Source organism: Takifugu rubripes, chromosome 6 (genome assembly GCF_901000725.2).
Source record: "Takifugu rubripes chromosome 6, fTakRub1.2, whole genome shotgun sequence".
Classification (NCBI taxonomy): domain Eukaryota; kingdom Metazoa; phylum Chordata; class Actinopteri; order Tetraodontiformes; family Tetraodontidae; genus Takifugu; species Takifugu rubripes.
This window is the reverse complement of record NC_042290.1, coordinates 11747794-11774269: the sequence shown is the minus strand read 5'-3', so window position 1 is coordinate 11774269 and position 26476 is coordinate 11747794. Positions and strand designations below refer to the sequence as shown.

Genomic DNA, 26476 nt, shown 5'->3' with positions numbered 1-26476 from the left:
TTGTATTCACTATAGAGAGATTTAAGTTCTGAAAGGGTATGTACCAGCTCAACACAAGTTTTAGCATCCATTGCTGAAATTTCTATTTGTCAAAAATTGAACTTCCTTGGAGCTTAATTTTTAAACACTTGCATTATACCAACATATAACGACAGCATTAAAATAAATAATGCTAATATATCAAAGTATAAAAACATCAAAGTATTATATATATATATACAGTATGTATAGACACAAATTAATAGCCTGTTTGGCTTTTTTGATTTTTCAATTAATCTACAAACTTGAATTTAACATGGGTCAATACAAAGCTATGTAAAAGAGGCCAATTCCCATCAGTAGCTCATAATTAACAAGTCAACAAAGAATGATCATTTCTCTTTGTGTGATTGTGTCATGAAAAAAGAAGGGAAGATAATTTATTTCAGTTTAAGATTTGTAGTTGTTTCTCAGGCAGAAAGGAAACATGCAAAAGGAACAAGTTCTTTGAATTCAATGTGTGAAGGAATGCAAAAGTGTCAGCTCTCACCTGCCTTAATATACCTCTTTAAATTTGCTTTGAATGTTTGTATGCTTTGATCTTTTGGTTTAAACATGGCCACCAAACAACATTGAACCTTTTTAAAAGTAGTGCTTAAAAAAAACTCAAAACAGTACCACATACTGATAAGCAAGTTGTTTTGTTGAAATTAGTTCAGCATTTTAAATGATTTTATATGATGGCAGAGAAAACTATTGAAGAGCTGAAGAAACTATTTCTGGTCATTTCAAAGCAATACCAGGAATACAAAAAGGTTGTTGCTCAGTTAAAACATGTTCTAAATGAACGAGGTAACACAATTATGAAAAACAAATTGGAAATATTTTCTTTAAGAAAAGATGGTTACAGTGGACCACCTGAAGATGAAGAGTTTTTCAAGATTTGCCATACTATTCAAATGAGATTGTTGGAATCACATACAGAGGCCTACTACAAGGACTTTAACTCTTTTGAGAAAAATATTGAGAAAAAATTTAGGATGATGGACACAGAGCTGGAGCGCCTGCAAAGAATAGGTATTCTTTGGGATGAGAAAAAACACCCTGTCAGGAACATGTCCAAAATAATTAAGAAGAAGGAAGTGGAAATAACGGCTTTAAAGCAGGAGATGTGTCAGTTGTTCAAACAAAAACAACAAGATCGAATACTGATCACTACACTTCAACAGGAATCAAAACCAACAACTGAAAAGATTTTGTTGCTAAAGCAGACCTACGAGAAGGAAAGGTCTATACGCAGACAAATATTTGAACAACTGCGCCAGGCTAAGGGTGACTGTAGAGACCTTGATGCTAAATTAAAGACAGCATTGGAAGAAAACAATAGTTTACAAGAAAAATATCAGAAAGAAAGCAGTTTACACAAAACTACAAAAGTCAACATGAAACGGCTTCAAGGTGGATTTCAGCAAATGGTTCAGGAGAAAAATTGTCTACAAAGCATGTATGAAAAGGATATGATTAAATGCCAACTGATGAAAGAGGCCTCGGACAAAACCATAGAACAGCTTGAAATTCAGTTAAAAGAAACAGTAAAAAAACATATATGTCTCGAAAAGAACTATGGGGAGGAAAAGTCTTCACACAATAATACAAAAGAAACTTTGAACAAAGGCATAAAAGACCTTCAAGGTCAGTTACATGTATTAGTAAAAGAACATAACTGTCTAGAAAAGAACTATGCGAAGGAAAAGTGTTCACACAAAAATACAAAAGAAGCCCTGAACCAAGTCATAGAAGAGCAAGAAAGTAACATTTCCTCTACAAGAAAAGAGCTGGAGCAGACAAAGAAAGAACTGGACCGTATGAATTCAGTAAATGACCGGATGGCTAAAAATGAAGAAAAGCTACAAATTCAGTTACAGAATACATTGAAAGAGAAAAAAATATTAGAGGAGAACTACAAGCAAGAAATGATTCAACACAATGATGAAAAACAAGAGTTGGAGCAGAGCATCGAGAAGATTCAATTACAATTGAAACAGGCAAATGACCAACACAAGGTCATGTGTAATACAATAGACAAGCTAGAAGTTAACCTTCAACAAGGCGAAGAAAAGATCATTTCTTTAGAGGAGAAATATCTGAAGGAAGTGAATGCTCATGAAATGACAAGAGGGAATCTGAGCCAAACCATAGAAGAGCTTCAAGTTAAATTCAACCAAGAAATAGAGGAGAAGCAAGAGCTTGAAGGGAAATATGAGAATGAAAAATCTTTACATGAGGAAACACAGGAGCAGCTAGTTCAGGCCAATCAGCAGAACAAAGAAAAGTCTGCAAAAATCAAAGAACTGGAATTCCAATTACAGCAAGCAGTTAAAGAGAATATGTGGACAAATGAAAACTATCAGGAAGAGAGGTCTGCACATAAACATACAAAAGAACAACTGAACCACTTTGAGGAGTTTTATGAGAAGGAAAAGACTGAGCACAGAATTACCAGAGAAGAGCTGGAACAGTGCATAGAAAAGGCAAAAGAGCTACATATTAGGGTCAAAGAGGTAGAAGAAGGCAATTTGCTTTTAGAGGAGAGCTACCAAAAGGAAAAGTCTGACTTAAAAAGCATGACTGATAAAGCAGAAGAACTTCTAGTTCTCTTAAGGGATACAATGGAAAAGAATAAAAGCCTAGAAATGAACTGGAAACAGGAAAGCTCTTATAATAAAAGTATAAGGAAAGAGCTGGAGGAGGTCCAGGACCAGAAAAGAGTCATAAATGAGAGAATACAACAATTAGAAGATCAATTACAGGGGGCTGCTGAAGAGAATGAACAAATTCAGGAGAAGCACGTGACAGAAATGTCAACGCTCCGACTCCAACTCCAACACACATTGGAAGACTTGGATCAGGCCATGTCTGAAAATAAACTTATGGAAGAAAAGCTGAAGGAGATTGAACAACTCGGGGGTAAAGAGCAAACCAATCAAGATCAGATCCAGTCTCAAGAAAAACAATTTGTTAAGGATCTCCAAGCATGTATGTCTGTGATCTCGGACACCAAAAAGTTAAAAAAAAGAATCGTCGCTATGAAAAAATGCTATCTAGAAAATGAACATGCGCAGATCAGTGAGATGGTTGAGCAAGTGTTTTTAACTGAAAACAAAGATCTCTCAATGAGGTTACAAGATTGTCAAAACCTTTTGAAAGTGAATTCAGATACAATCAGCAGACTGGAGCAACAGCTTTCTGCCACAGTTCAGCAATGTGATGAGAGAGAAAAGAAATATGTCCAATTAATAAACAGCCACATTGTAAAGGAGCACCAGCTAAAGAAAGAAGTTGAAAAAACTTTGTTGAAGCTTGAAAGGATATCAACACCAATTACTAAGCGGGTCAGCTCTTGGTGGCACGAGAATGTCCTGAAGAAACGCACCTTGAAGAAGAAAGAAGTGCTAAACCTTTATCCAGAAGACTGGCGACTTCCCAGAAGTAGCTAAATGGCCTAATAAGAAGACAAGTTACACATTGGAAGCCTCGGATCAGGCCATGTCTGAAAATAAAATGATGGAAGAAAAGCTGAAGCAGATTGAACAACTCGGGGGTAAAGAGCAAACCAATCAAGACAGATCCAGTCTCAAGAAAAACAATTTGTTAAGGATCTCCAAGCATGTATGTCTGTGATCTCGGACACCAAAAAGTAAAAAAAAAAAAAAGAACCGTCGCTATGAAAAGATGCTATCTAGAAAATGAACATGCGCAGATCAGTGAGATGGTTGAGCAAGTGTATTTAACTGAAAACAAAGATCTCTCAATGAGGTTACAAGGTTGTCAAAACCTTTTGTAAAGTAAATTCAGATACAATCAGCAGAGTGGAGCTACACCTTGAAGAAGAAAGAAGTGCTAAACAACATTGCTGTCACATCACCCCTCTCCCCCCGTAACGCCTCCGGCACTGGCAGCTCTCTCCTCACACCACGCCACCTCCCTCCACCCCCTGCCAGATCGACCCTCCCAGTCCAACCCCCGTCCTCACCCACCAGGAGTCACACCTCGCCTCTCCATTACGGCTGATCAGGTGAGGAAGGAGCTGAGGAGGACCAAGACAAGGAAAGCTACTGGCCCTGATGGCATCAACTCCAGACTACTCAAGGACTGTGCAGATCAACTATGTGGAGTACTCCTGCACATCTTCAACCTGAGCCTACTACTGTGGGAAACATCATGTGTGGTTCCGGTTCCTAAGACTGCGCACGCCAGGGAGCCCAACCACTTCAGGTCAGTGGCTTTAACCTCTCACCTGATGAAGACCATGGAGAGGATCGTTCTCACCCACCTCCGACAGCTGGTGGACAGCAAGATGGACCCTCTACAGTTTGCATATTGACCTGGCATTGGTGTGGATGACGCGGTCATCTACTTACTGCACCGGTCACTCTCACACCTAGAGAGCACCGGGAGCACTGTGAGAGTCATGTTCTTTGACTTCTCCAGTGCCTTCAACACAATCCAGCCATCATTGCTGAGAGGGAAGATGGAGGGAGCCGGAGTCGACTGTCACCTGGCTGCCTGGACCACCGACTACCTCACCAACAGACTACAGTACGTGAGGCTCCGTGACTGTGAGTCCGACGTGGTAGTCTGCAGCACGGGTGCCCCGCAGGGTACAGTTCTACACATCGGATTTCAGCCACAACTCGGACAGCTTCCACCTCCAGAAGTTCTCCGATGATACAGCCATCGTTGGACGTGTGTCTGAGGGGAACGAACTGGAGTACAGGGAGGTCATCACCAACTTTGTCGCCTGGTGTGAACTGAACCATTTGCGCATCAACGCCAGCAAGACAAAGGAGGTGGTGATCAACTTCAGTAGGAAGGCTTCTCACATTACACCCGTGAACATCCAGGGTTTGGACATTGAGATCGCGGAGGAGTACAAATACCTGGGTGTTCATCTCAACAATAAACTGGACTGGACTCGTAACACAGACGCCCTGTACAAGAAGGGCCAAAGTTGTCTTCATCTGTTGAGGAGACTGAAGTCCTTTGGAGTGTGCAGGTCACTGCTTCGGACTTTTTATGACTCTGTGGTGGCATCGGTGATCTTCTACGCTGTGGTCTGCTGGAGCTGTGGAAGCTCAGAGAGGGACAGGAAGAGACTCAACAAGCTGGTCAGACGGGCTGGCTCAGTCCTGGACTGCTCTCTGGACTCCATTGAGGAGGTGGGTGAGAGGAGGATGTTGGCCAAGCTGACATCAATTATGGACACCCCCTCTCATCCCCTACATGAGACTGTGGGGGCCTTAAACAGCTCCTTCAGCAGCAGACTGTTACACCCACGGTGTAAAAAGGAACATTACCGCAGGTCATTCAAGCCAACTGCCGTCAGATTGTTCAACATGCACAACACTTAATTGTAGCACCAATAACCCAGGGTTGGCATATTTGCACTAACTAATCATAACTACCTCTGGAATGTCTTATTTGCACATCTCATTTGCACCTTTTTTTTTTTTTGTCTTGACGCTGTCCAAAACTCCTGTACATAATTTTTTAAATAATTTCTGTATATACTGTACAATGTACATAGCAATGTACATAACATAAGAGTCTTTTTATTTTTATTTTTCCTTTTAGTATTTTTCTGTATTGTACACCACGGGCTACCGCTGTAACGTGCAATTTCCCCGATGTGGGATCAATAAAGTATTTTATCCTTTATCCTTAAACCTTTATCCAGAAGACTGGCGACTTCCCAGAAGTAGCTAAATGGCCTAATAAGAAGACAAGTTACACATTGGAAGACTTGGATCAGGCCATGTCTGAAAATAAAATTATGGAGGAAAAGCTGAAGGAGATTGAACAACTCGGGGGTAAAGAGCAAACCAATCAAGATCAGATCCAGTCTTAAGAAAAACAATTTGTTAAGGATCTCCAAGCATGTATGTCTGTGATCTCGGACACCAAAAAGTTTTTAAAAAGAATTGTCGCTATGAAAAGATGCTATCTAGAAAATGAACATGCGCAGATCAGTGAGATGGTTGAGCAAGTGTATTTAACTGAAAACAAAGATCTCTCAATGAGGTTACAAGGTTGTCAAAACCTTTTGAAAGTGAATTCAGATACAATCAGCAGACTGGAGCAACAGCTTTCTGCCACAGTTCAGCAATGTGATGAGAGAGAAAAGAAATATGTCCAATTAATAAACAGCCACATTGTAAAGGAGCACCAGCTAAAGAAAGAAGTTGAAAAAACTTTGTTGAAGCTGGAAAGGATATCAACACCAATTACGAAGCGGGTCAGCTCTTGGTGGCACGAGAATGTCCTGAAGAAACGCACCTTGAAGAAGAAAGAAGTGCTAAACCTTTATCCAGAAGACTGGCGACTTCCCAGAAGTAGCTAAATGGCCTAATAAGAAGACAAGTTACACATTGGAAGCCTCGGATCAGGCCATGTCTGAAAATAAAATTATGGAGGAAAAGCTGAAGGAGATTGAACAACTCGGGGGTAAAGAGCAAACCAATCAAGATCAGATCCAGTCTCAAGAAAAACAATTTGTTAAGGATCTCCAAGCATGTATGTCTGTGATCTCGGACACCAAAAAGTTAAAAAAAAGAATCGTCGCTATGAAAAGATGCTATCTAGAAAATGAACATGCGCAGATCAGTGAGATGGTTGAGCAAGTGTTTTTAACTGAAAACAAAGATCTCTCAATGAGGTTACAAGGTTGTAAAAACCTTTTGAAAGTGAATTCAGATAATATGCGGCTGAAAATGGCAATCGAGCAATCTTAGTGTTTTCGCTTTATGAGGAGGCGTCATCTCTCCATACGCGCAAGGACAACTGTTGCCCAGCGGCTGCCCCGGACTACCAGGAGAGGGTGGCCATCTTCCGCACCTACTGCCGCGACAAGATAACCGTGCGCAGCCACATCACCAACATGGATGAGATCCCTCTGACTTTTAACATCCCTTTGACCCACAAAGTGGCGAAAAAGGGACCGGCACGGTGGCAATACGCACAACGGGGCACGAGAAGTCGTCGTTCACCGTGGTTCTCGGTTGCCACGGAAACAGACAGAGCGCTGAAAGACGGAAGGCGAACACTCCTTCACAAAGACTATGAGGCAGCGGCGGGCAAGTTATGCCACCATATGCGGGTGGATTGTAGACGCACAGGCTATGATACCGTCTTCATGTATTGTAAGAGCTTTCACAAAATCAACACTGAACCGGAACCGGTCAGTGAGTCCGATTCAGATGATTAAGAAGAGGAATTCGCGATGTTGGACATTGAAATAGTGCAGCTGTTTAATTCAGATACAGAAGATGAAAACTTTGATGGTTTTGTGGCGGAAGAATGAATATTTTGTTCAATAAATGTGTCGAAACTTACTGTTTTACTTCCGTTGTCATTTTTTACTGCATGTTTCAGCATGCACCTAATAATACGGTGCGCCTTGTGTATGTTTTAAATACAGAAATGGCACCCATAACTGAGACTGTGCCTTTTAATACAGTGCGCCTTATGGTCGTGAAAATACGGTAATAAGAAGACAAGTTAAATTGTCACGTGACTTTCCTTTTGATATGTTCAGTTCTCAAGTAAGAAATACATTGTTTCTGTCTTGTGGTTTGAACTCTTATTCAACCTTGCTGCTAACAAGTATCTTCAGATTCAATTGTACAAATGTAGTGTTTCGCTTACATATATTCACCCAAAGTTTTTGAAATGTTGACAGTACCTCCAGCACCATCTCATATGTTTGCCGCACATGAAAATAATTTCAAATATTTCAAAAATTAAAAGCTTATTTGGAATGAACACCATACTGATTTTATCCGAATGTAACAGTCTCTTTTGTGTTTATGTGTAAAAAGAAACTTTAATCTCCAGTCTCGTTCATTGTTTTATTATGTAGAAACAATAATTAAGTTATTAACCCACTCATCAGCACATTTGAATATGAATAAGCTTTAATCATTTTTATTGCATTTAAAAGTCTCAGTATGGGTTTTTCCAATGTCTGATAGTCTCCACTCATCTGGATAAAAACTTGTTTCTTCTTCCCAACTGCTCATGCTGGTGTTGTGTCTTAGGAGTCTTTCATTCCACCAACAGCACAACTTCTGTGGCCATGTCTGTGCTGATTTTTTCATTTTTTTTAAACCTTTTCCTGGCCTCATGCTGCTTTTGAATGTGCATATTAACTAATTTAACATATCTCTTCTCCCTCTCTCCATAGAACTTGTCTTTGTTCGAAAGGTTGTCCCTCAGCTTATTTCGAGTATCTAACAAATACCTCATAAACACACCGCAAGCGTGTAGTTTATCCCTGAGATTCTCAATGCGATGTGTATTCTCTGCCTTGGCGTGCTCCAGCGTGAGCAGATCCTCCTTCAGTTTTTTCTCATTAGTCTGCAACTGCTGGATTTGCAGATCTTTCATTAGCATCTAATTTTCCCTTTGTTCTTCAAAGTCTTCCAGTTTTTCAATCAGTGTATGTTTTTCACATCTGGCCTTGTCTAGTTCTTCACATGTTACTCTGTGTTTTGAAAATTCATGCTGGTACTTCTGCTCTACACATTTGTTATCATTTTCCACTTGCTTTAGCTGATGTTTCAGTTCTACTGCAGTTCTGTTTAACTCTTTCCTTGTAAGTATCTCATTGAGATGTTTTCCCTCCAGACCTGCCTTTTCTTCTTCTGCCAGGTTTAACTGAACTTGAAGCTCTGTTATCTCCTGGTTCAACTTCTCTCTTGTGTTTTTAGGGTTGGATATTTCAATCTGATATTTGTCCCTCACAGATTTATTTTCCTCCTCTAACAACTTCAACTGTACCCGAAGCTCATCTACAAGCTGCTCCAATTCTTTCTTTCTGTTTTGGAGTACATACATTTTATCTTGATATTCTTTCTCTATTCGTTTGTTTTCTTCTTCTGCTTGCCTTACCTGACTCTGAAGCTTGCTTATAGCCAGTTCAAATTCTGCCTGTGTTTTTGTGTATGTATGCTTTTCATTTTGATATTTCTCCTCTCCAAGTTTCTTTTCTTTCTCCGCTTGCTTTAGCTGAAGTTGGAGCTCTTTTATACTCTGGTAAAACTCACTTCTTGTTTTTTCTTGTGTCGACATTTCATCCTGGTACTTCTCCTCCAGATGTTTATTTTCCTGTAAGGCTTGCCTTAATTGATCTTGAAGCTCTTTTATGTCTTGGTCAAACCCCTCACTTTTTCTTGTGTAGTCAGACATGATGTTTTGATGTTTCTCCTCAAGACTTTTATATTCTGTCAATGCTTTGTCTAATTCCACTTGAAGCTCTTGTGTGTGCTGTTCCATCTCCACTATAGTGTTCATGTATGTGGAACTTTCCTTTTCATATTTTCCCTCTAGACATTTGTTGTTTGTCATTGCTTCTATTATTTGGACTTGAAGCTCTTCCACCTTTTTTGTCATGATATTATTTTGGCAGTGTGGTCTTCTTCTCTTTGTGTTTACATTTGAACTTTTCCTTCTGGTACTTCTCCTCTAGGTGCTTTTTTTCTTTCTTAACTTCCTCCAACAAAATCTGTAGTTCATCCACTTTAACTGTCATTGTTTCATTTTTGCAGTTTGCTCGTTGCAGCTCCTCTTTTATTTGTGTGAATTTAGATCTTTCCTGGGAAAGTGTTGCTTCCATAGATTCAAACTTGTGCTTTGTTTGTTTTAATTCAGTGACCAGGAAAGTGATTCGGTTTTCGTGTCTTTCATGGAGCTTAAGCAAACGTTCCCTCTCCCTCTTCAAAGTTGGCATGTCCATGACCTCTGTCCTGTTAAATTTGTATGCCCTCTGTTTGATGACCATTGAATGACTTCCAGTTTCCTGAACAGGATCCATGATTTTCAGGTTATGCAATCCTGTTTCTAAAGTGTTTATTTTCTCATCAATGTTTTTCTGAAGAAGGGATATGTCTGCATTATCTTTAATTTGTTTTGTTTCATCACAGAATTTTGAAAGGTGTGTGTCCGGTGCGGCATCTTTTTTATGAGCAAAATAATGAAAATGTTTTTCAAATAAATGCTTAAGGTGACCGGTGGTAACTTTGTATTCACTATAGAGAGATTTAAGTTCTGAAAGGGTATGTACCAGCTCAACACAAGTTTTATCATCCATTGTTGAAATTTCTATTTGCCAAAAATTGAACTTCCTTGGAGCTTAATTTTTAAACACTTGCATTATACCAACATATAACTATTAAAATAAATAATGCTAATATATCAAAGTATAAAAACATCAAAGTATTATATATATATATATATATACAGTATGTATAGACACAAATTAATAGCCTGTTTGGCTTTTTTGATTTTTCAATTAATCTACAAACTTGAATTTAACATGGGTCAATACAAAGCTATGTAAAAGAGGCCAATTCCCATCAATAGCTCATAATTAAAAAGTCAAAAAAGAATGATAATTTCTCTGTGTGATTGTGTCGTGAACAAAGGGAAGATAATTTATTTCAGTTATTGTAGTTTTTTCTCAGGCAGAAAGGAAACATGCAAAAGGAACAAGTTCTTTGAATTCAATGTGTGAAGGAATGCAAAAGTGTCAGCTCTCACCTACCTTAATATACCTCTTTAAATTTGCTTTGAATGTTTGTATGCTTTGATCTTTTGGTTTAAACATGGCCACCAAACAACATTGAGCCTTTTTAAAAGTAGTGCTTAAAAAAAACTCAAAACAGTACCACATACTGATAAGCAAGTTGTTTTGTTGAAATTAGTTCAGCATTTTAAATGATTTTATATGATGGCAGAGAAAACTATTGAAGAGCTGAAGAAACTATTTCTGGTCATTTCAAAGCAATACCAGGAATACAAAAAGGTTGTTGCTCAGTTAAAACATGTTCTAAATGAACGAGGTAACACAATTATGAAAAACAAATTGGAAATATTTTCTTTAAGAAAAGATGGTTACAGTGGACCACCTGAAGATGAAGAGTTTTTCAAGATTTGCCATACTATTCAAATGAGATTGTTGGAATCACATACAGAGGCCTACTACAAGGACTTTAACTCTTTTGAGAAAAATATTGAGAAAAAATTTAGGATGATGGACACAGAGCTGGAGCGCCTGCAAAGAATAGGTATTCTTTGGGATGAGAAAAAACACCCTGTCAGGAACATGTCCAAAATAATTAAGAAGAAGGAAGTGGAAATAACGGCTTTAAAGCAGGAGATGTGTCAGTTGTTCAAACAAAAACAACAAGATCGAGTACTGATCACTACACTTCAACAGGAATCAAAACCAACAACTGAAAAGATTTTGTTGCTAAAGCAGACCTACGAGAAGGAAAGGTCTATACGCAGACAAATATTTGAACAACTGCGCCAGGCTAAGGGTGACTGTAGAGACCTTGATGCTAAATTAAAGACAGCATTGGAAGAAAACAATAGTTTACAAGAAAAATATCAGAAAGAAAGCAGTTTACACAAAACTACAAAAGTCAACATGAAACGGCTTCAAGGTGGATTTCAGCAAATGGTTCAGGAGAAAAATTGTCTACAAAGCATGTATGAAAAGGATATGATTAAATGCCAACTGATGAAAGAGGCCTCGGACAAAACCATAGAACAGCTTGAAATTCAGTTAAAAGAAACAGTAAAAAAACATATATGTCTCGAAAAGAACTATGGGGAGGAAAAGTCTTCACACAATAATACAAAAGAAACTTTGAACAAAGGCATAAAAGACCTTCAAGGTCAGTTACATGTATTAGTAAAAGAACATAACTGTCTAGAAAAGAACTATGCGAAGGAAAAGTGTTCACACAAAAATACAAAAGAAGCCCTGAACCAAGTCATAGAAGAGCAAGAAAGTAACATTTCCTCTACAAGAAAAGAGCTGGAGCAGACAAAGAAAGAACTGGACCGTATGAATTCAGTAAATGACCGGATGGCTAAAAATGAAGAAAAGCTACAAATTCAGTTACAGAATACATTGAAAGAGAAAAAAATATTAGAGGAGAACTACAAGCAAGAAATGATTCAACACAATGATGAAAAACAAGAGTTGGAGCAGAGCATCGAGAAGATTCAATTACAATTGAAACAGGCAAATGACCAACACAAGGTCATGTGTAATACAATAGACAAGCTAGAAGTTAACCTTCAACAAGGCGAAGAAAAGATCATTTCTTTAGAGGAGAAATATCTGAAGGAAGTGAATGCTCATGAAATGACAAGAGGGAATCTGAGCCAAACTATAGAAGAGCTTCAAGTTAAATTCAACCAAGAAATAGAGGAGAAGCAAGAGCTTGAAGGGAAATATGAGAATGAAAAATCTTTACATGAGGAAACACAGGAGCAGCTAGTTCAGGCCAATCAGCAGAACAAAGAAAAGTCTGCAAAAATCAAAGAACTGGAATTCCAATTACAGCAAGCAGTTAAAGAGAATATGTGGACAAATGAAAACTATCAGGAAGAGAGGTCTGCACATAAACATACAAAAGAACAACTGAACCACTTTGAGGAGTTTTATGAGAAGGAAAAGACTGAGCACAGAATTACCAGAGAAGAGCTGGAACAGTGCATAGAAAAGGCAAAAGAGCTACATATTAGGGTCAAAGAGGTAGAAGAAGGCAATTTGCTTTTAGAGGAGAGCTACCAAAAGGAAAAGTCTGACTTAAAAAGCATGACTGATAAAGCAGAAGAACTTCTAGTTCTCTTAAGGGATACAATGGAAAAGAATAAAAGCCTAGAAATGAACTGGAAACAGGAAAGCTCTTATAATAAAAGTATAAGGAAAGAGCTGGAGGAGGTCCAGGACCAGAAAAGAGTCATAAATGAGAGGATACAACAATTAGAAGATCAATTACAGGGGGCTGCTGAAGAGAATGAACAAATTCAGGAGAAGCACGTGACAGAAATGTCAACGCTCCGACTCCAACTCCAACACACATTGGAAGACTTGGATCAGGCCATGTCTGAAAATAAACTTAGGGAAGAAAAGCTGAAGGAGATTGAACAACTCGGGGGTAAAGAGAAAACCAATCAAGATCAGATCCAGTCTCAAGAAAAACAATTTGTTAAGGATCTCCAAGCATGTATGTCTGTGATCTCGGACACCAAAAAGTTAAAAAAAAGAATCGTCGCTATGAAAAAATGGTATCTAGAAAATGAACATGCGCAGATCAGTGAGATGGTTGAGCAAGTGTTTTTAACTGAAAACAAAGATCTCTCAATGAGGTTACAAGATTGTCAAAACCTTTTGAAAGTGAATTCAGATACAATCAGCAGACTGGAGCAACAGCTTTCTGCCACAGTTCAGCAATGTGATGAGAGAGAAAAGAAATATGTCCAATTAATAAACAGCCACATTGTAAAGGAGCACCAGCTAAAGAAAGAAGTTGAAAAAACTTTGTTGAAGCTTGAAAGGATATCAACACCAATTACTAAGCGGGTCAGCTCTTGGTGGCACGAGAATGTCCTGAAGAAACGCACCTTGAAGAAGAAAGAAGTGCTAAACCTTTATCCAGAAGACTGGCGACTTCCCAGAAGTAGCTAAATGGCCTAATAAGAAGACAAGTTACACATTGGAAGACTCGGATCAGGCCATGTCTGAAAATAAAATTATGGAGGAAAAGCTGAAGGAGATTGAACAACTCGGGGGTAAAGAGCAAACCAATCAAGATCAGATCCAGTCTTAAGAAAAACAATTTGTTAAGGATCTCCAAGCATGTATGTACCCCCCTTGTGGCACCTGCGCTGGCCGCATACCTGGAATATTTTATATTGATCCATGAGCCCAGCAAGGGTCCTTCCGTTTGATCCATATCCACTGACTGCTTCTTTCAGCCGCTTCAGAGACTGATCTTATCGTCCTGCTGCAGGGCCTGCTCACAGACGCCAAGATCCTTTAGCAGCTTGATAAAGGAAGAAGCCACAAACCCTCTGCATCCGACTTCAACCGGATAGACTCTTGGATTCCATCCTCGCCGTTGTGCCTCTGCAGCCAGCTCTGTGTAGCGCAATTTCTTGTGCTCGTAGGCCTCTTCTGCTGAACTCTCCCAAGGAACTGTAAGTTCTATGATGTATACAGACTTCAGCAAAGAAGACCAAAGGACCAAGTCTGGCCTAAGGGTTGTGGCTGCGATCTCCAGTGGAAATGTTAACTGCTGGCCAATATCAACAAGCATCTTCCAGTCCCGACCCATGGCTAACTGTCCTTCATATATTCACCCAAAGTTTTTGAAATGTTGACAGTACCTCCAGCACCATCTCATAAGTTTGCCGCACATGAAAATACTTTCAAATAGTCACCAAAGTCACACCTCTAGCACTCATAATTCAGTTACGAAGAGGGACATTGCATCTGTCTAAAATGTTGCACAGAAGGGGATGCAAGTTGTACCAAAGAGGACCACTGTTCCTCTGGTGCAAACTGTAATCTTGCCTACAGGTACCAAAAAGGCTAGGGCCAGCTGTTTGGGTAGCAACATAAACATCTTCCAGAAAGAGTAGGTATCTTGCAAAAAGGGGTTTTTCAGTGTACTTGGAAATAATACTAAATATGTACAGGAAACTGAGGGTCCTATTTCTGCAAGCTGTCAGCTGGACTCTCCTCCTTTACTAATTAAAACAAATTAAAAGCTTATTTGAAATGAGCACCATACTGATTTTTTTCCAAATGTAACAGTCTCTTTTGTTTTTATGTGTAACAAGAAACTTTAATCTCCAGTCTCATTTTTTGTTTTATTATATAGAAACAAGAAGCAACTTATTAACCCACTCATCAGCACATTTGAATATAAATACTAGCCACATCTTCTCTGCAATATATTTTGGCCATATTTAGTGGCCTCATAATTCACTAATCATCACCAAATGCATCATTAACCCACCATTAACAAACATGTATTTGATTTGAACTGCACAGGTGTTGCATGTCGCATCTTCACTGTTAGCGCTGTTGCCCACGGTTCATGCAAACTTTGTACAAAGTGACAATTTCCCACTAAATTGCTTTAGTAAGGGCGAAATGCAGCCCTTGGGCACCCAGTGGTGCTTGTGAAGGAAAAAAAGGGAACAGTGGAGGTTGTGCATTGACTATTGATGTCCTGTGCAGTGATGATCAAAGACTTTCAGCCTATGGGTCTGAAGAACTCTCCGAGCACATTTCAGCGCATAATGGTGCTCATCATGATGATATACTGCTTTACAGCGGTACACTCGCAGACCACCTCCTTCTGAGGGAAATCTTTCCAGCATCCAGCAGGACTGATGTTACAGTTCAGGGAATTGCAAGGGAGCCTCTTCCTGGGCCACGTGGTGTCCAGGGATGGTCTCCATCCAGACCTACAAAACACTGATACGTTAAGGGTCTCTGCTCCTATTATAGAGGGTTTGTGCATGATTTCTCATGGTATGTTGCACCAGTGAGCCAGCTGGCAGGGAAGAATGTGACCTTTGAGTGGTCAGCAGAATACAAGGCAGCATTCACCTACCTCAAGGAAGTTCTTATGTCCTCTCCTGTGGTTACACTACCTGACTGTGCACTTCTTTTTAAAGATGTACATCGATGCCTCTAAAGTGGCCACCGACCCTTCCGAACTTATCCAGTCCATCCTATTCCTTGTTCAGCCTGAGGAGTGGGGGCAGTGGTCACTCACTCGGTTCGGAAATGGGCTGAGAAGCCAAGGGTTCTTGGTTTAAGTCCCAGTGTTATGGTTTACTTCGAACAGGATACGAATGCAAACAGGAAACAGCCAACTCAGTCTCAAAAGGGTTTATTTTAAACGAAAGAAGTCTCAAACACTAGGAGGAAAAATCCACTCCTGCACAATTCTTCACAAAAGGAGGGAGACATGGTGACCCTGAGAGTGAAGCACAAAACTGGTGGAACAGGAGCCCGGGCCCTAAATAGCCGGTCATTGGTAATTGACAGCAGGTGTGGCTGTCACCAGTGCCAGCAGTAGGAAAGAGGCTCCATCACACCCCCTGGAGGCAGAACAGGAAAAACACACCAAAGAAATCCAAAACAAACACCCAGGACCCTGACACAAAGTGCAGGCAAAACATGGAAGGTGTTCTGGTAGTTAGATAAGGTGCCGAAACACCTTCAGAGCTACCCTTGAGCAAGGCACCAAACCCATAAGGCCCTACACTGACCTGGCGACTCATCCAGGTGTGCACCCACCCCGAAAGAGATCAAGTGGTTAAGAAGACGAGGCGAGACTAAGCAGCCAGCTACTCTTTGAAACGAGCTCCACTGCTTTCAGCTCAGCTGAGCTGCACACCCAGTTGAAGGATCCTGCACTAGGTGCTATAAGGCAACTGGCGGTAGTGATCAGGGGTACATATGGTGCACACTAGGACATTGAGGTACTTCCTTTGTTTAGTATAGCCTACAGGGTCAGGTGATCACTCTAAATAGTGTAGAGTGTCAATCAATCAATCTTTATTTATAAAGCGTCTTATACAATCAAAATTGTTTCTAGGCGCTTTCCAGAATCCCAGCGCCTGACCCCAGACAAGCAACAGTGGCAAGGAAAAACTCCCCTTTAACAGGAAGAAACCTTGAGCAGGACCAGGCTCATGGAGGGGGACCCTACTGCTGATGGCCGGCTGGGTAAAGAGAGAGGAGAAGGGGGAGGACAGGTAGAGGATAGGATAGGTAGGAGAGGAGAGGAGAGGGGTAGAGGAGAGGAGAAGTAGAGTGAAGGGGAGGTAGAGGAGAAGGCGAAGGAGGAGGAGGAGGAGGGGAAAGAGGAGAGGAGAGGGAGAGGAAAAGGAGAAGGAGGGGGAGAGGAGAGGAGAGGAGAGGAGAGGAGAGGCACAGAGCACAGAAACACACACAAAAAATATGATATACAATCACTTCAGCGGGGCCGGAGGTCATTATGCAGCTCCGAGGGCGGCGATACCTGTAAATAAATAGAAGGGGGGGAGCAGAAAAACTACGCAAGAATCAGCATAACTAGTCTGCTTGATGAGGAGAGGAAAGGAGAGGAGAGGAGAGGAAACCATGACCCAGTGGAGTGACAGAGGCCTGTCAGGTGATCATGTTTCCGGACCCCGGCAGCCTTGGCCTATAACAGCATAACTAAGATGTGACCTAACGATTAGACGACCCCCTAAGTGTGATAATTTGTCTGTCTATGACAGTAACTGGAACTACTGAATTAGTAACAATAAGCTTTTTCAAAGAGGAAGGTTTTAAGTCTGATCTTAAAGGTAGCGATGGAGTCAGCCTCCCGTACCTGGACAGGGAGCTGGTTCCATAGCAGGGGGGCCTGGTAGCTAAATGCCCGGCCCCCCATTCTACTCCTGGAAACTCTGGGAACCACAAGTAGACCAGCATTCTGAGAGCGGAGCGGTCTATTGGGCTGATAAGGTATCACTACCTTCTCCAGGTAGGATGGAGCTAGGCCTCTGAGGACCTTGTAGGTCAAAAGAAGGGTTTTAAAAATTATTCTAAATTTAACGGGCAGCCAATGAAGCGACGCCATTACAGGAGTAATGTGATCTCTTTTGTCAATACCTGTCAGAACTCTGGCTGCAGCATTTTGGATCAACTAGAGGCTTCTTAAAGAGGAGTTTGGACACCCTGATAATAAAGAGTTACAGTAGTCCAGCCTGGAAGTAACAAATGCATGGACTAACTTTTCAGCATCATGCCGCGTCAGCAGTTTCCTGATCTTTGTGATGTTCCTCAAGTGAAAAAAGGCACTTCTAGAGACTACTGCCCTAATGGGACGGGAATCATTGGCATTGCATCTCGACTGCTTGCGCTCCAGGCAAAGCAGCTCACAACTCTAAAGAGGGTATGGATGATGGCTTTACTGTGTAGCACAGAAAGCCCCTACAGCTTTACATTACCATCGCAAAATGTATCGATTTTCTGTCGACTGCCCTCTTAATCTTGGCTGCTATAACATTGTAAAACAGTATGCAGCATTAGTCATACTATTCTCTTTTGTGATCCCACAGGTGTTGGATTAGGATTTTCACTCCTGTTGTTTACGGCACCAAAATAACCCAAGTGGGTCATTTTGACTGACTGCCATTTTCTAAATGTAGCAGATGATGATTTTGTCTTCTCCAACAGCTCAGAATCTGTATGATAAGGTATTACTCTGTCACTGAAGACCGAGAGTCTATTCCAGGGGTCGGCAACCCGCGGCTCTGGAGCCGCATGCGGCTCTTTGGCGCCGCCCTAGTGGCTCCCTGGAGCTTTTTCAAAAATATGAAAATGGAAATTGTTTTAATATAATTTCTGTAGGAGGAATAACGTGACAATCATTCTTAAAGTTTTCCAATGCTGTATAAATGTGTATAATAAATATTTAATTTCAACATCTCATTATAATGGAAGTTAAACTTAAAGCGTCATCGTACAGCAGAGCGGCCACGTGGTGCCTCATTCTCTCCAGGATGCTGCAGGGAAAATAAACATTTCATCATGAATGCTCATTATGTATTTGTAGCCTACTTATCATTTGGAAAGTAGGCTAATGCAGCTAATATAGACACTTACAGCAAGTGTTGCCTTTATTATGAGCCCTATATAAGGCTTTTAATTTTTTGCGGCTCCAGACAGATTTGTTTCTTGTTTTTTTGGTCCAATATGGCTCTTCCAACATTTTGGGTTGCCGACCCCTGGTCTATTCGATCAGCTATGACCGACTGAGTAAAAACATTTTTAGGACTGTCCGATCGTGTCTTCAATCAGACCTTGGGACAGGACTGTCAATAACTGATTCACCATGGTTGCTGCACCTTGTACCACTGACACAGTGTAGATCTTTATCCGCATAGAAGTGCTTCAGGACAGCTCAGACCTAAAAAAGCAGCTTTCAAGCTTGCAGCTGGATATGATTGCAGGACATGACAACAGTCAGCAGGGGGCAGCATCGCACCACTGGTAATATTTCATTCCTAACCCCAAATAATAGAAGTAGACGTTAGCATTAGCTAGCGGGTCCTGCGTAAGCAGAAGCAGCCTGGTACTGTGGCAGAAATGGCGTGGCTAGGCAACAAATCAACAGTTTCCACAGAAGATTCTGACAGTAAGACCACTTCAACAACACAAGGTTTTACTGGTGTTTATCCTCACCAAAAGGTAATAAGTCCGCATAATGCGCAAAGCTTTTTTTCCATCACTGTTACTATTATTGTTTTCCTTGAGCTAACTCTCGAAACCTATGAGGGATTAATTGAAATGAATTCATGCTGAGTGTTTATGGCTTGTTCTGGTCCTCGGGGCGTCCTTTTAGCTACTACATCCACAACCATTGTAACAACGTTTTAGCACTTAGCTTTGAACAACTGCACACTTGCTGGTAAAGGCGTATTTGGCCGTATGCTACCAAATCTCGGATTCCACAGTATATCTACACGGCACTTTAATGTATGGTCTATACTGTGTCCAGAACATTGTGTGTCACTGTTCTATCATACTCACCACCATATTACTGTAACCTGCGGCGCCATGACGAGACGAAACCTCTAAAAAATGACTGCAATTGTTTTTTAACTTAGCAAACCTGAGGGTGGCAGCAGACGTGGTTATTGTTAGTTTGAGAGTCAAGAAACAACTGGAAACTTATTTTAGACGCCTCGCTGTCTACTCTGTAAGCTCGGATGTGCTGCATTTAGCAGGGCACAGAAGGAGCAGAACACTTGATGCTACTGCATTAGAACCCATCCTCTTTATTACCACTCACCCCGTCGACTGATTTATGCAACGTTAACAACCCTGAGAAAGTAATGAGCAGCCATGTAGGTGTGTGCACCTGTGTAGGGGCCAGGCTACATGCTTTTGTTGAACTGAAGAATTGTTTTCTTTTCATCCACAGTCCTCACACCCGTCTCCATCACCACCACCATCATCATCATCATCATTGACATTGTGCCAGAGCCAGCAGCATTGTTTGAAAGCGTCTGTCATCTCCAGCTGGAGACTAGCAGAGGCTCAGGATCAGCTGTGTTCTCTGGGTGTCCACAGCTCAGAATCTTTGGAACAGGAACAAGCTCGGACTCTGGCCTGCCCTACAGAGCTGTTGAGCACAGAGGAGGAGTGGCGTCGCAAGGAGAACATGCTCGGGGCTCCTGCAGGGCACCACAGTCCTGTTCTTGGATCTGTCAGAAGTTGGGACGTTTTTGACCGAGTACACTTGCACTTGTTTCCTTCAAGTTTTTGTCAACATGTGATATGTGAATTGTTTGAAAGATATCTGTTATTCTTTGTCTTTTAACATTCTCTGTTTACTTTCACCCAGAGCATCATCAATGCACAAAATCAGAAAGTAGAAATTGATTGGAGCAAGTGCAAGAGCTCTATTCAAAATCACGAGCAAGAGCTGAAGCATTTTGGTGAGTGAGAAGCAAAAGAACCTCGTGCAGTTTGGTTCAGTGTCAGCTGTATGAATGCAATAGTTCTGACATTGAAAGTGTTGCTCATTAGAGTAATGATGTACTTGCACCATCCTTCCTTCACGACTTGAGTCGCGTCGATCTCGTGTGCTCTTTGTCAGGTATGTTGCGGAGGTGGGATGATAGTCAGCGATTCTTGGCAGACATGCCTCAGCTCATCTGTGAGGAAACGGCCAACTATTTGATTTTGTGGTGCATAAAGCTCCAACAGGAGGGGGTATGTTCTGAGTGAAGGCGCTGGTGTGGCTTCTGCACTGTCTGTAGTTCATCTCAACTGTAATTTATTCATAAAAGAGGCGAAGCTTTAGGCATGTTGACACATCTTTTGCAACAACCTCATTATTATTTAGATGGTTCTAAGTTCAAAAAGGTTATTTTAAAGTGCTTTTTTCTGTTTCCTCCCTGATATCAAGTACAGTCAGGTCTGTTCTGCTTTATTCATGCTTCTGCCCATCATGCCCCCGTGATATATAACACGTGTTATAACAAGTGTTTGTGGGAAAAGAACAATTTTTTTGTTTTTCTGTCTTGTAGAAAGAAGCTCTGATGAAACAGGTGGCCCACCAGGCTGTGGTCATGCAGTTCATCCTGGAGGTGGCCTCACACTCTCAGCAGGACCCACGAGGCTGCTTCCGACAGTTCTTCCACAAAGCCAAGGTGAGCCAGCGCATCGGGGGGGTGGAGGATTAACACTGCTGTCACGTCTTGGGGGTCCAATAACACCTTAAGTCTCCAGTCTAAACCAGTAATATGAGATCAGTGGTGCTGAACTGCCTAATATTTGTTTGTTTAATCCAAAGTAAGTACCACAAGAGCACTATGCATCAGAAATGTGCTAAATTCAGGTTTGGGGGGCAACAACAATGGGATTGCTGAGTAAAAACTCATCTGAGAGCGACAGTGGTCGGTAACTAAATCTCAAGTGGAAGAAAATGACATTTATATCTGCCTGAAATGCTGCCCGTCTTTCTCAGGATTGTAGTTTAATTAGAAAAGTGTCAATATCGGTGGGAAAGGACACGTGTTGTTCAGCTGCTCAGGATTCTTTTGGGTGGATTTTTGGTTGTGCAGGATGGACAAGACATTTACTTAGAAGTCTTCCATGCAGAGGTGGAGGCCTTCATACAAAGAGTGAAAGAACATGCAGCGCAGCATGAAAGCACTCATGACGACAGTCTGGAACACCACCAGCTGTCCATCAAATGCAGCCTTGTCCCCAACGACGTCCCGGTTACTTTACCTCCAGTAAGTGCTGCTCAGAATGATTCCCTGCACACTGTTAAAATAAATACACGCACTCTGGGATTTAATTAAATCTCAGCTAATTAGCTACTCATTTACAGTGGCGATCAGCACATGCTGTTCCCTACAACGATCCTCTGAGTTGGATGAACATCAGTGCCTGTCAGCTTCCCAAGAATAAAGACTCAAATGTTTTATCGTGCCAAAGGCCTCACCCATGCTCTGAACCTCTCTCACAGACGGAGCATCCCATGATGCGTTTCATTGAGACCGGACTATGGACAAGCACGGGGACGTGCACGCAGGAGGACACAACAGAAGTGGATGACACTCAGATGATGGAGACGTCCTAGGGACTGATGATCCGCCCCCCTCGGCTGCTTTGGGAAGAATTATCAGAACTACTCGCAGACAAGACGGACAAGAGCCGGGAATAAATGTGACATCAGACTGTCAGCGGGGAAGATGCTGGACATTAAAGGACGGCAGTTGTTTCTTGCTCTCAAAATTAATCTACATATGTTATCTATATAAAATCTAATATATTTAAAACGAGAGGCACAAATAGAAACATTACAAATTCCAGACAACATAATGAATCCTAAAAACCTGGATCTGATTGTTCCTTCCTTGTCTCTTGAACTTCACTTGATGGAGCACGCGATGGTCAAAGATCAGGTGAAGGTGGATTATTCTGGGGGAAAAGACCAACTTCCATCATGGTCAAGTAAAAGACGGAAGTTTCGGGCTCAGGCTTTGAGAACAAACCTCCAGATGGACTCGCAGGGCGCCGCTCCGGTCAGACTCCTCGGCTTTACTTGGATAACGACCATGAACGTCGGAAGTGGAGAAATCCTTGATTCTTCTCCATGTTCCCCCATTTGTTTCGGAAGGATTCTTTTTGAAATAGTATCCTTTGTGTTGCCTGGAGGAACTCTGGAGGCTTTAAGAGCACTAGACTTTTTTATTTTTAGAGTTTAATAGTGTTTGTTTGCCAAGTTACTGAGAAATAAAATACTTGTTGGTCCACACAGCTTCAGATTGTGAGTGTAAGTGTGACGTCCTCGGAGCTGATGATCGTGCGAGTCTTTGCTGAAGATCGAGGGATTAAAATCAAAATGGGGATCAAACGCTACAGTTGGCGCTCGGCAAAATGTTGAGGTTCAAGTTCTCTCTTTTTTTTTTTAAGCTTTTTTTTTAAGCTTTGCTGAAACAAGGAAACAATTCAGACTGCAAATAAAAAGCTGGTGGTTTTCAAAGCACAATGGAGAAGCAGAGTTGGTTTTCTTTTGTTCCTTTTATCAGCATACAATCAACAAGACTACAGCACAAAAGATTAAATTAGTCTTTAAGAACTCACAGAACCACCCAAGAGGAGAAGAAGGCACATTCACAGGACAAGAATGACAATTGTTGCATCACGTTTTCAGATAATCACTGAGCTGTCAGTGCATAGTTAAAATAGAATAAAATAAAAAGCTCCAAAGGCCTTTAGATTTACATTCAACATAAGCTTGATCAGCTTTTAATCCTTTTTCACTTTGTGGTCCTATTAAAACAGGTAGAAACAAAAACTTTCCCCAAAGCAACATGTGTCTCACACTGTCAGGGCGCTTTGGACAAAAGTGACTTAAATGACTAAAATGTAAATGTAAAATGCTACATCTGTGATCGCAAACAGGCACATTTCCCTTTACAGCAGTTACTGACTGCACAACACAGTCGATGCCATCCTACGAACACACCAGAGCTCTTCCTCCGAGGCTCCTGCCCTATTTACGTTTTTGCTAAAGGATCTGAAGCTTTTGTGTGCTACCAAGAGCAGAAAGAAAAGAAATTCATTCAAATTAAAACCCAAAACGACTCCTGTGCTTCGTTAAAGCACGTCACGATGCTACGAACACTATTTAAAATCACTGTGGAAACCGATTGTGATGTAATAAAACCTAAACCCGCCCTTCTGAATGATCAGAACATGTTGATTTGCAGATGGAACTCTTCTTTCACAGAAAGCAGCACGTGACAAATCAAGGTTCCCTGCTCAGTTGTCCTCACCAAACCCAAACCTTCACCTGGCCTTCCTGATCCGCCCGTCTAAGCCACCCCCTGTTGGATGGAGGGGAATTTCTTGTGGAGGAATGCCTCGACGTGGGGCCAGATCTTGTTGGTTTCTGTCCCAGAGAACGTCTGGAGCACACCTTTACACCTGGTGGAGAAAACAGCAGGACGCCGTGCGTTAAAGGGACAGTTCACCCGAAAATCAAACTTTCTAATCATCACTATATTAAAAACAGAAGCTGTGTGTTTCCTGATCTTACCTGTAGAACTCCAAGACCGGCTCCGTCTGCGTTTCGTAGGATCTCAGCCGCCGTGTGACCGTCTCTGGAGAGTCATCGTCCCTCTGGACCAGAGGCTCCCCTGTGACATCGTCCAATCCCTGCAATACACGAGGACTAATTCAGCGGGGGAAAGTGCCCGTAGCTTTTAGCCACCTGTGTTAAAGGGTTTTTAATTTTGTTTTGCTCTGACGGGAGAGTTGGAGGTGTATTTGTGTGTTCCTGTTCTCCACTCACAGGGACTTTAGGAGGGTTAAAATCTATGTTGTAAACTCTGCCGCTGGGAAAGTGAGTCCAGCGGGACGTCAGCCTCTCTTTGATGGTCTGGAAAGGAACATTGAGGTTCAGGACCGAGTCCACGCTGTAGGCATCCTCCAGAGCTTCGGCCTGCGATACCGTCCGAGGGAAACCTGACGGACAAATGTGGAGGCAACGCAGAGGAAACAAGTCGTAGAATTAAAGTATGAGAAGCATTCACACCTCGGCTTAGAGATAAACACAAATCCTTCCAAAACAGCACCATAAAGGCCGGTTCCACATCAAAATCTGATAATTAAACACAATTATGAATTCATATCTGCTAACACTTCATCATTTCAGCGACGCCTCATTCTGCCGCCACTGTAGTTTGTCTGCACGGTGTTTTCATGCCTGTCTGCTCTCCTCTGTGTGTTTTACAGTGGAAAACTGTTCCACAGCTCTTGTTTACATTCCTCAGCCCTGTGCACGCGGCCACTTTCCTGTCGAATGTCACCGAGCCGTCTCCCGCAGTCGTTTCAATCCACCTTTATCTATTTAGCCTCTGATCCAACAAAATTGTGTGTAGGTGCTTCAGTCATCAGTCAGCTTCAATCTGTGATTGGATTATGCTGAATACACACTGGTCAATTGGATTACACTCACACTCTTTCTTTGATCTATTACAATAAACTGTTACACCGTAAACGCCAACTCGTTGGTGTGAGAAGGACCCACCATCGAGGAGCCAGCTGCTGTTCTCCAGAGCTCTCAGGTCTTTCAGGATGAGACGAGAGATGACATCATCAGGAACCAACTGACCCTGGTCAATACAGGACTTCATCAACAGACCCAGTTCTGGCAGAAACAGAGAAAAATGTGTTTGAGGGGGAAAAAACAGACAAAAACCCACAAATAATGACGTGCTCCGGAACAAAAGTAAAGGTTCGTTTTTATGCAGAGGCTACTTGCATCAGCACCAAGAAGAGATCAAAGTTGTGTGCAGCTCAATATGTATATATATATATATATATATATATATATATATATATATATATAATATATGTGTTATATATATATATCCAGAAAATAACGAGAAACATGTCATTTAGAGCTTAATATTGAAGACGTAATCTGCTTTTAGGGTCAGGCAGACTCCAAAAACCACACGCATCCACACAGTTTAGAATATGAATTTGCTGGCCAGCCTTGTAAAGATCGTTAAACTGGATGGTTAAACTGGTTTTAGACTTTGAAGTGGTTTGAAAGACAAACTGCCTTTCAGGTCCAAAAGGCTTCTGGACAGAAACGTCGTGAGAATCTATCAGTTTGACCTGAAACTCTACAAACTGGTGCAGCTCCTCTAAGATCTTCTGCCTTGTTTTGACACCCTTATCTTAATCTAAGGTGATATGGAGGAGAAATGGCCTGTAGCCAAAGTTCAGGTAATGTTGGGTTCAAGTGTTTAAACCTTAAACATTAACCAACGGCTTCTGAATCACACACGTTTCCTGCCACTTTAACCCGTTCCTCTGTCAAAACCCGATAAGGAGTCAAACTGGAGGAGTGGCCCTCTTATCTCAGGGCTCCACATTCTTTCCCACCAACTTCTGCTCCGTTTCCAACAGAAAATCGTCTTTCTGATCAGATCACAACCCAATCGGTTTTAATCCGAGAATCAGTCTTACCCGTTTTGGCGTTGATGTTTGCTCTCAAAATGTCCCCGCTGGAAATGTGTTTCAGCAGAAAACTTTTGATAATACGCGCAGACACGGTTCCCTTGCCCGATCCCGGCGGACCCATAATAATCACACGGAAGATCTTGGGGAGAGACATCACTGCACGCTTCTTCTTTGGAGGTGTCTAATGCCAGGCTGCTTATTTAGGTGCGGAGGAGAAAATCATTCCTGGATGCGCAACTGGATCAGGTTCCACTTTCTTATCCAAGAAGTGTGCAACGTTGCACAACGTGGGGGTGGCTTGTGCAGCCCGTCGACGCTCACCCAGCCTTCGCTTCACTTCCTTCCGTGCTGCAGAAAGACAAACGAGGAAGAGGAGGTGCAAAGGAGGAGAGGAGGAGGGGGGGGATGCTCCAATGTCGGTCAAAGCAGGGGTGGGTGGATTCAGAGCTAAACAAAGCTTCATTCTCCGACTCTTCACGGTTTACGTTCTGCTTTTATTGTATAACAGGGTTATGTAATTGTTCTAGAGCTGATTAATCCCTTCTGAGCCCGGACCTGCAGAGAGAATCTGCACAAGCAGCGATTCAT

General features: G+C 41.7%; 4 protein-coding genes across 4 annotated transcripts; 2 read left to right on the top strand and 2 right to left on the bottom strand.

Annotated features, from left to right (window-relative positions):
* Positions 1-4414: 4414 nt before the first annotated feature.
* Positions 4415-10076, bottom strand: LOC115250239 (microtubule organizer protein 1-like). The gene is made up of 2 exons (XM_029838052.1): positions 8671-10076; positions 4415-4420 (listed from the first exon to the last, which is right to left on the bottom strand). The coding sequence occupies exons 1-2, from the start codon at positions 9427-9429 to the stop codon at positions 4415-4417; spliced, it is 765 nt and encodes a 254-aa protein (XP_029693912.1). The 5' UTR covers positions 9430-10076.
* Positions 10077-10954: 878 nt separating this feature from the next.
* LOC115250238 (interaptin-like) lies at positions 10955-13877 on the top strand. Its single transcript, XM_029838051.1, has 2 exons — positions 10955-13061; positions 13813-13877. Exons 1-2 carry the CDS (start codon positions 10985-10987, stop codon positions 13875-13877), a joined length of 2142 nt encoding a protein of 713 aa, XP_029693911.1. The 5' UTR covers positions 10955-10984.
* Positions 13878-18899: 5022 nt separating this feature from the next.
* On the top strand, positions 18900-22666 carry cdc37l1 (cell division cycle 37-like 1). Its single transcript, XM_003976798.3, has 7 exons — positions 18900-19078; positions 19815-20126; positions 20238-20331; positions 20493-20608; positions 20926-21048; positions 21463-21636; positions 21873-22666. The coding sequence occupies exons 1-7, from the start codon at positions 18977-18979 to the stop codon at positions 21984-21986; spliced, it is 1035 nt and encodes a 344-aa protein (XP_003976847.1). The 5' UTR covers positions 18900-18976; the 3' UTR covers positions 21987-22666.
* A 245-nt stretch (positions 22667-22911) lies between these two features.
* Positions 22912-26239, bottom strand: ak3 (adenylate kinase 3). Its single transcript, XM_003976797.3, has 5 exons — positions 25895-26239; positions 24945-25064; positions 24207-24379; positions 23952-24070; positions 22912-23839 (listed from the first exon to the last, which is right to left on the bottom strand). The coding sequence occupies exons 1-5, from the start codon at positions 26040-26042 to the stop codon at positions 23728-23730; spliced, it is 672 nt and encodes a 223-aa protein (XP_003976846.1). The 5' UTR covers positions 26043-26239; the 3' UTR covers positions 22912-23727.
* Between the last annotated feature and the right edge of the window lie 237 nt (positions 26240-26476).

Coding starts and splice junctions, on each gene's coding strand:
- LOC115250239 (XM_029838052.1), bottom strand. CDS start 9,429: ATGACAAAAAAGGTGGAAGAGCTTCAAGTCCAAATAATAGAAGCAATG.
- LOC115250238 (XM_029838051.1), top strand. CDS start 10,985: ATGAGATTGTTGGAATCACATACAGAGGCCTACTACAAGGACTTTAAC. Junction 13,062..13,812: donor TGTTAAGGATCTCCAAGCAT/GTATGTCTGTGA, acceptor TGCTTCTTTCAG/CCGCTTCAGAGACTGATCTT.
- cdc37l1 (XM_003976798.3), top strand. CDS start 18,977: ATGGCGTGGCTAGGCAACAAATCAACAGTTTCCACAGAAGATTCTGAC. Junction 20,332..20,492: donor GCAAGAGCTGAAGCATTTTG/GTGAGTGAGAAG, acceptor GCTCTTTGTCAG/GTATGTTGCGGAGGTGGGAT. Junction 21,637..21,872: donor TCCCGGTTACTTTACCTCCA/GTAAGTGCTGCT, acceptor CCTCTCTCACAG/ACGGAGCATCCCATGATGCG.
- ak3 (XM_003976797.3), bottom strand. CDS start 26,042: ATGTCTCTCCCCAAGATCTTCCGTGTGATTATTATGGGTCCGCCGGGA. Junction 24,380..24,944: donor CAGCAGCTGGCTCCTCGATG/GTGGGTCCTTCT, acceptor TTTGTCCGTCAG/GTTTCCCTCGGACGGTATCG. Junction 24,071..24,206: donor TTAACCCTCCTAAAGTCCCT/GTGAGTGGAGAA, acceptor CGTGTATTGCAG/GGATTGGACGATGTCACAGG.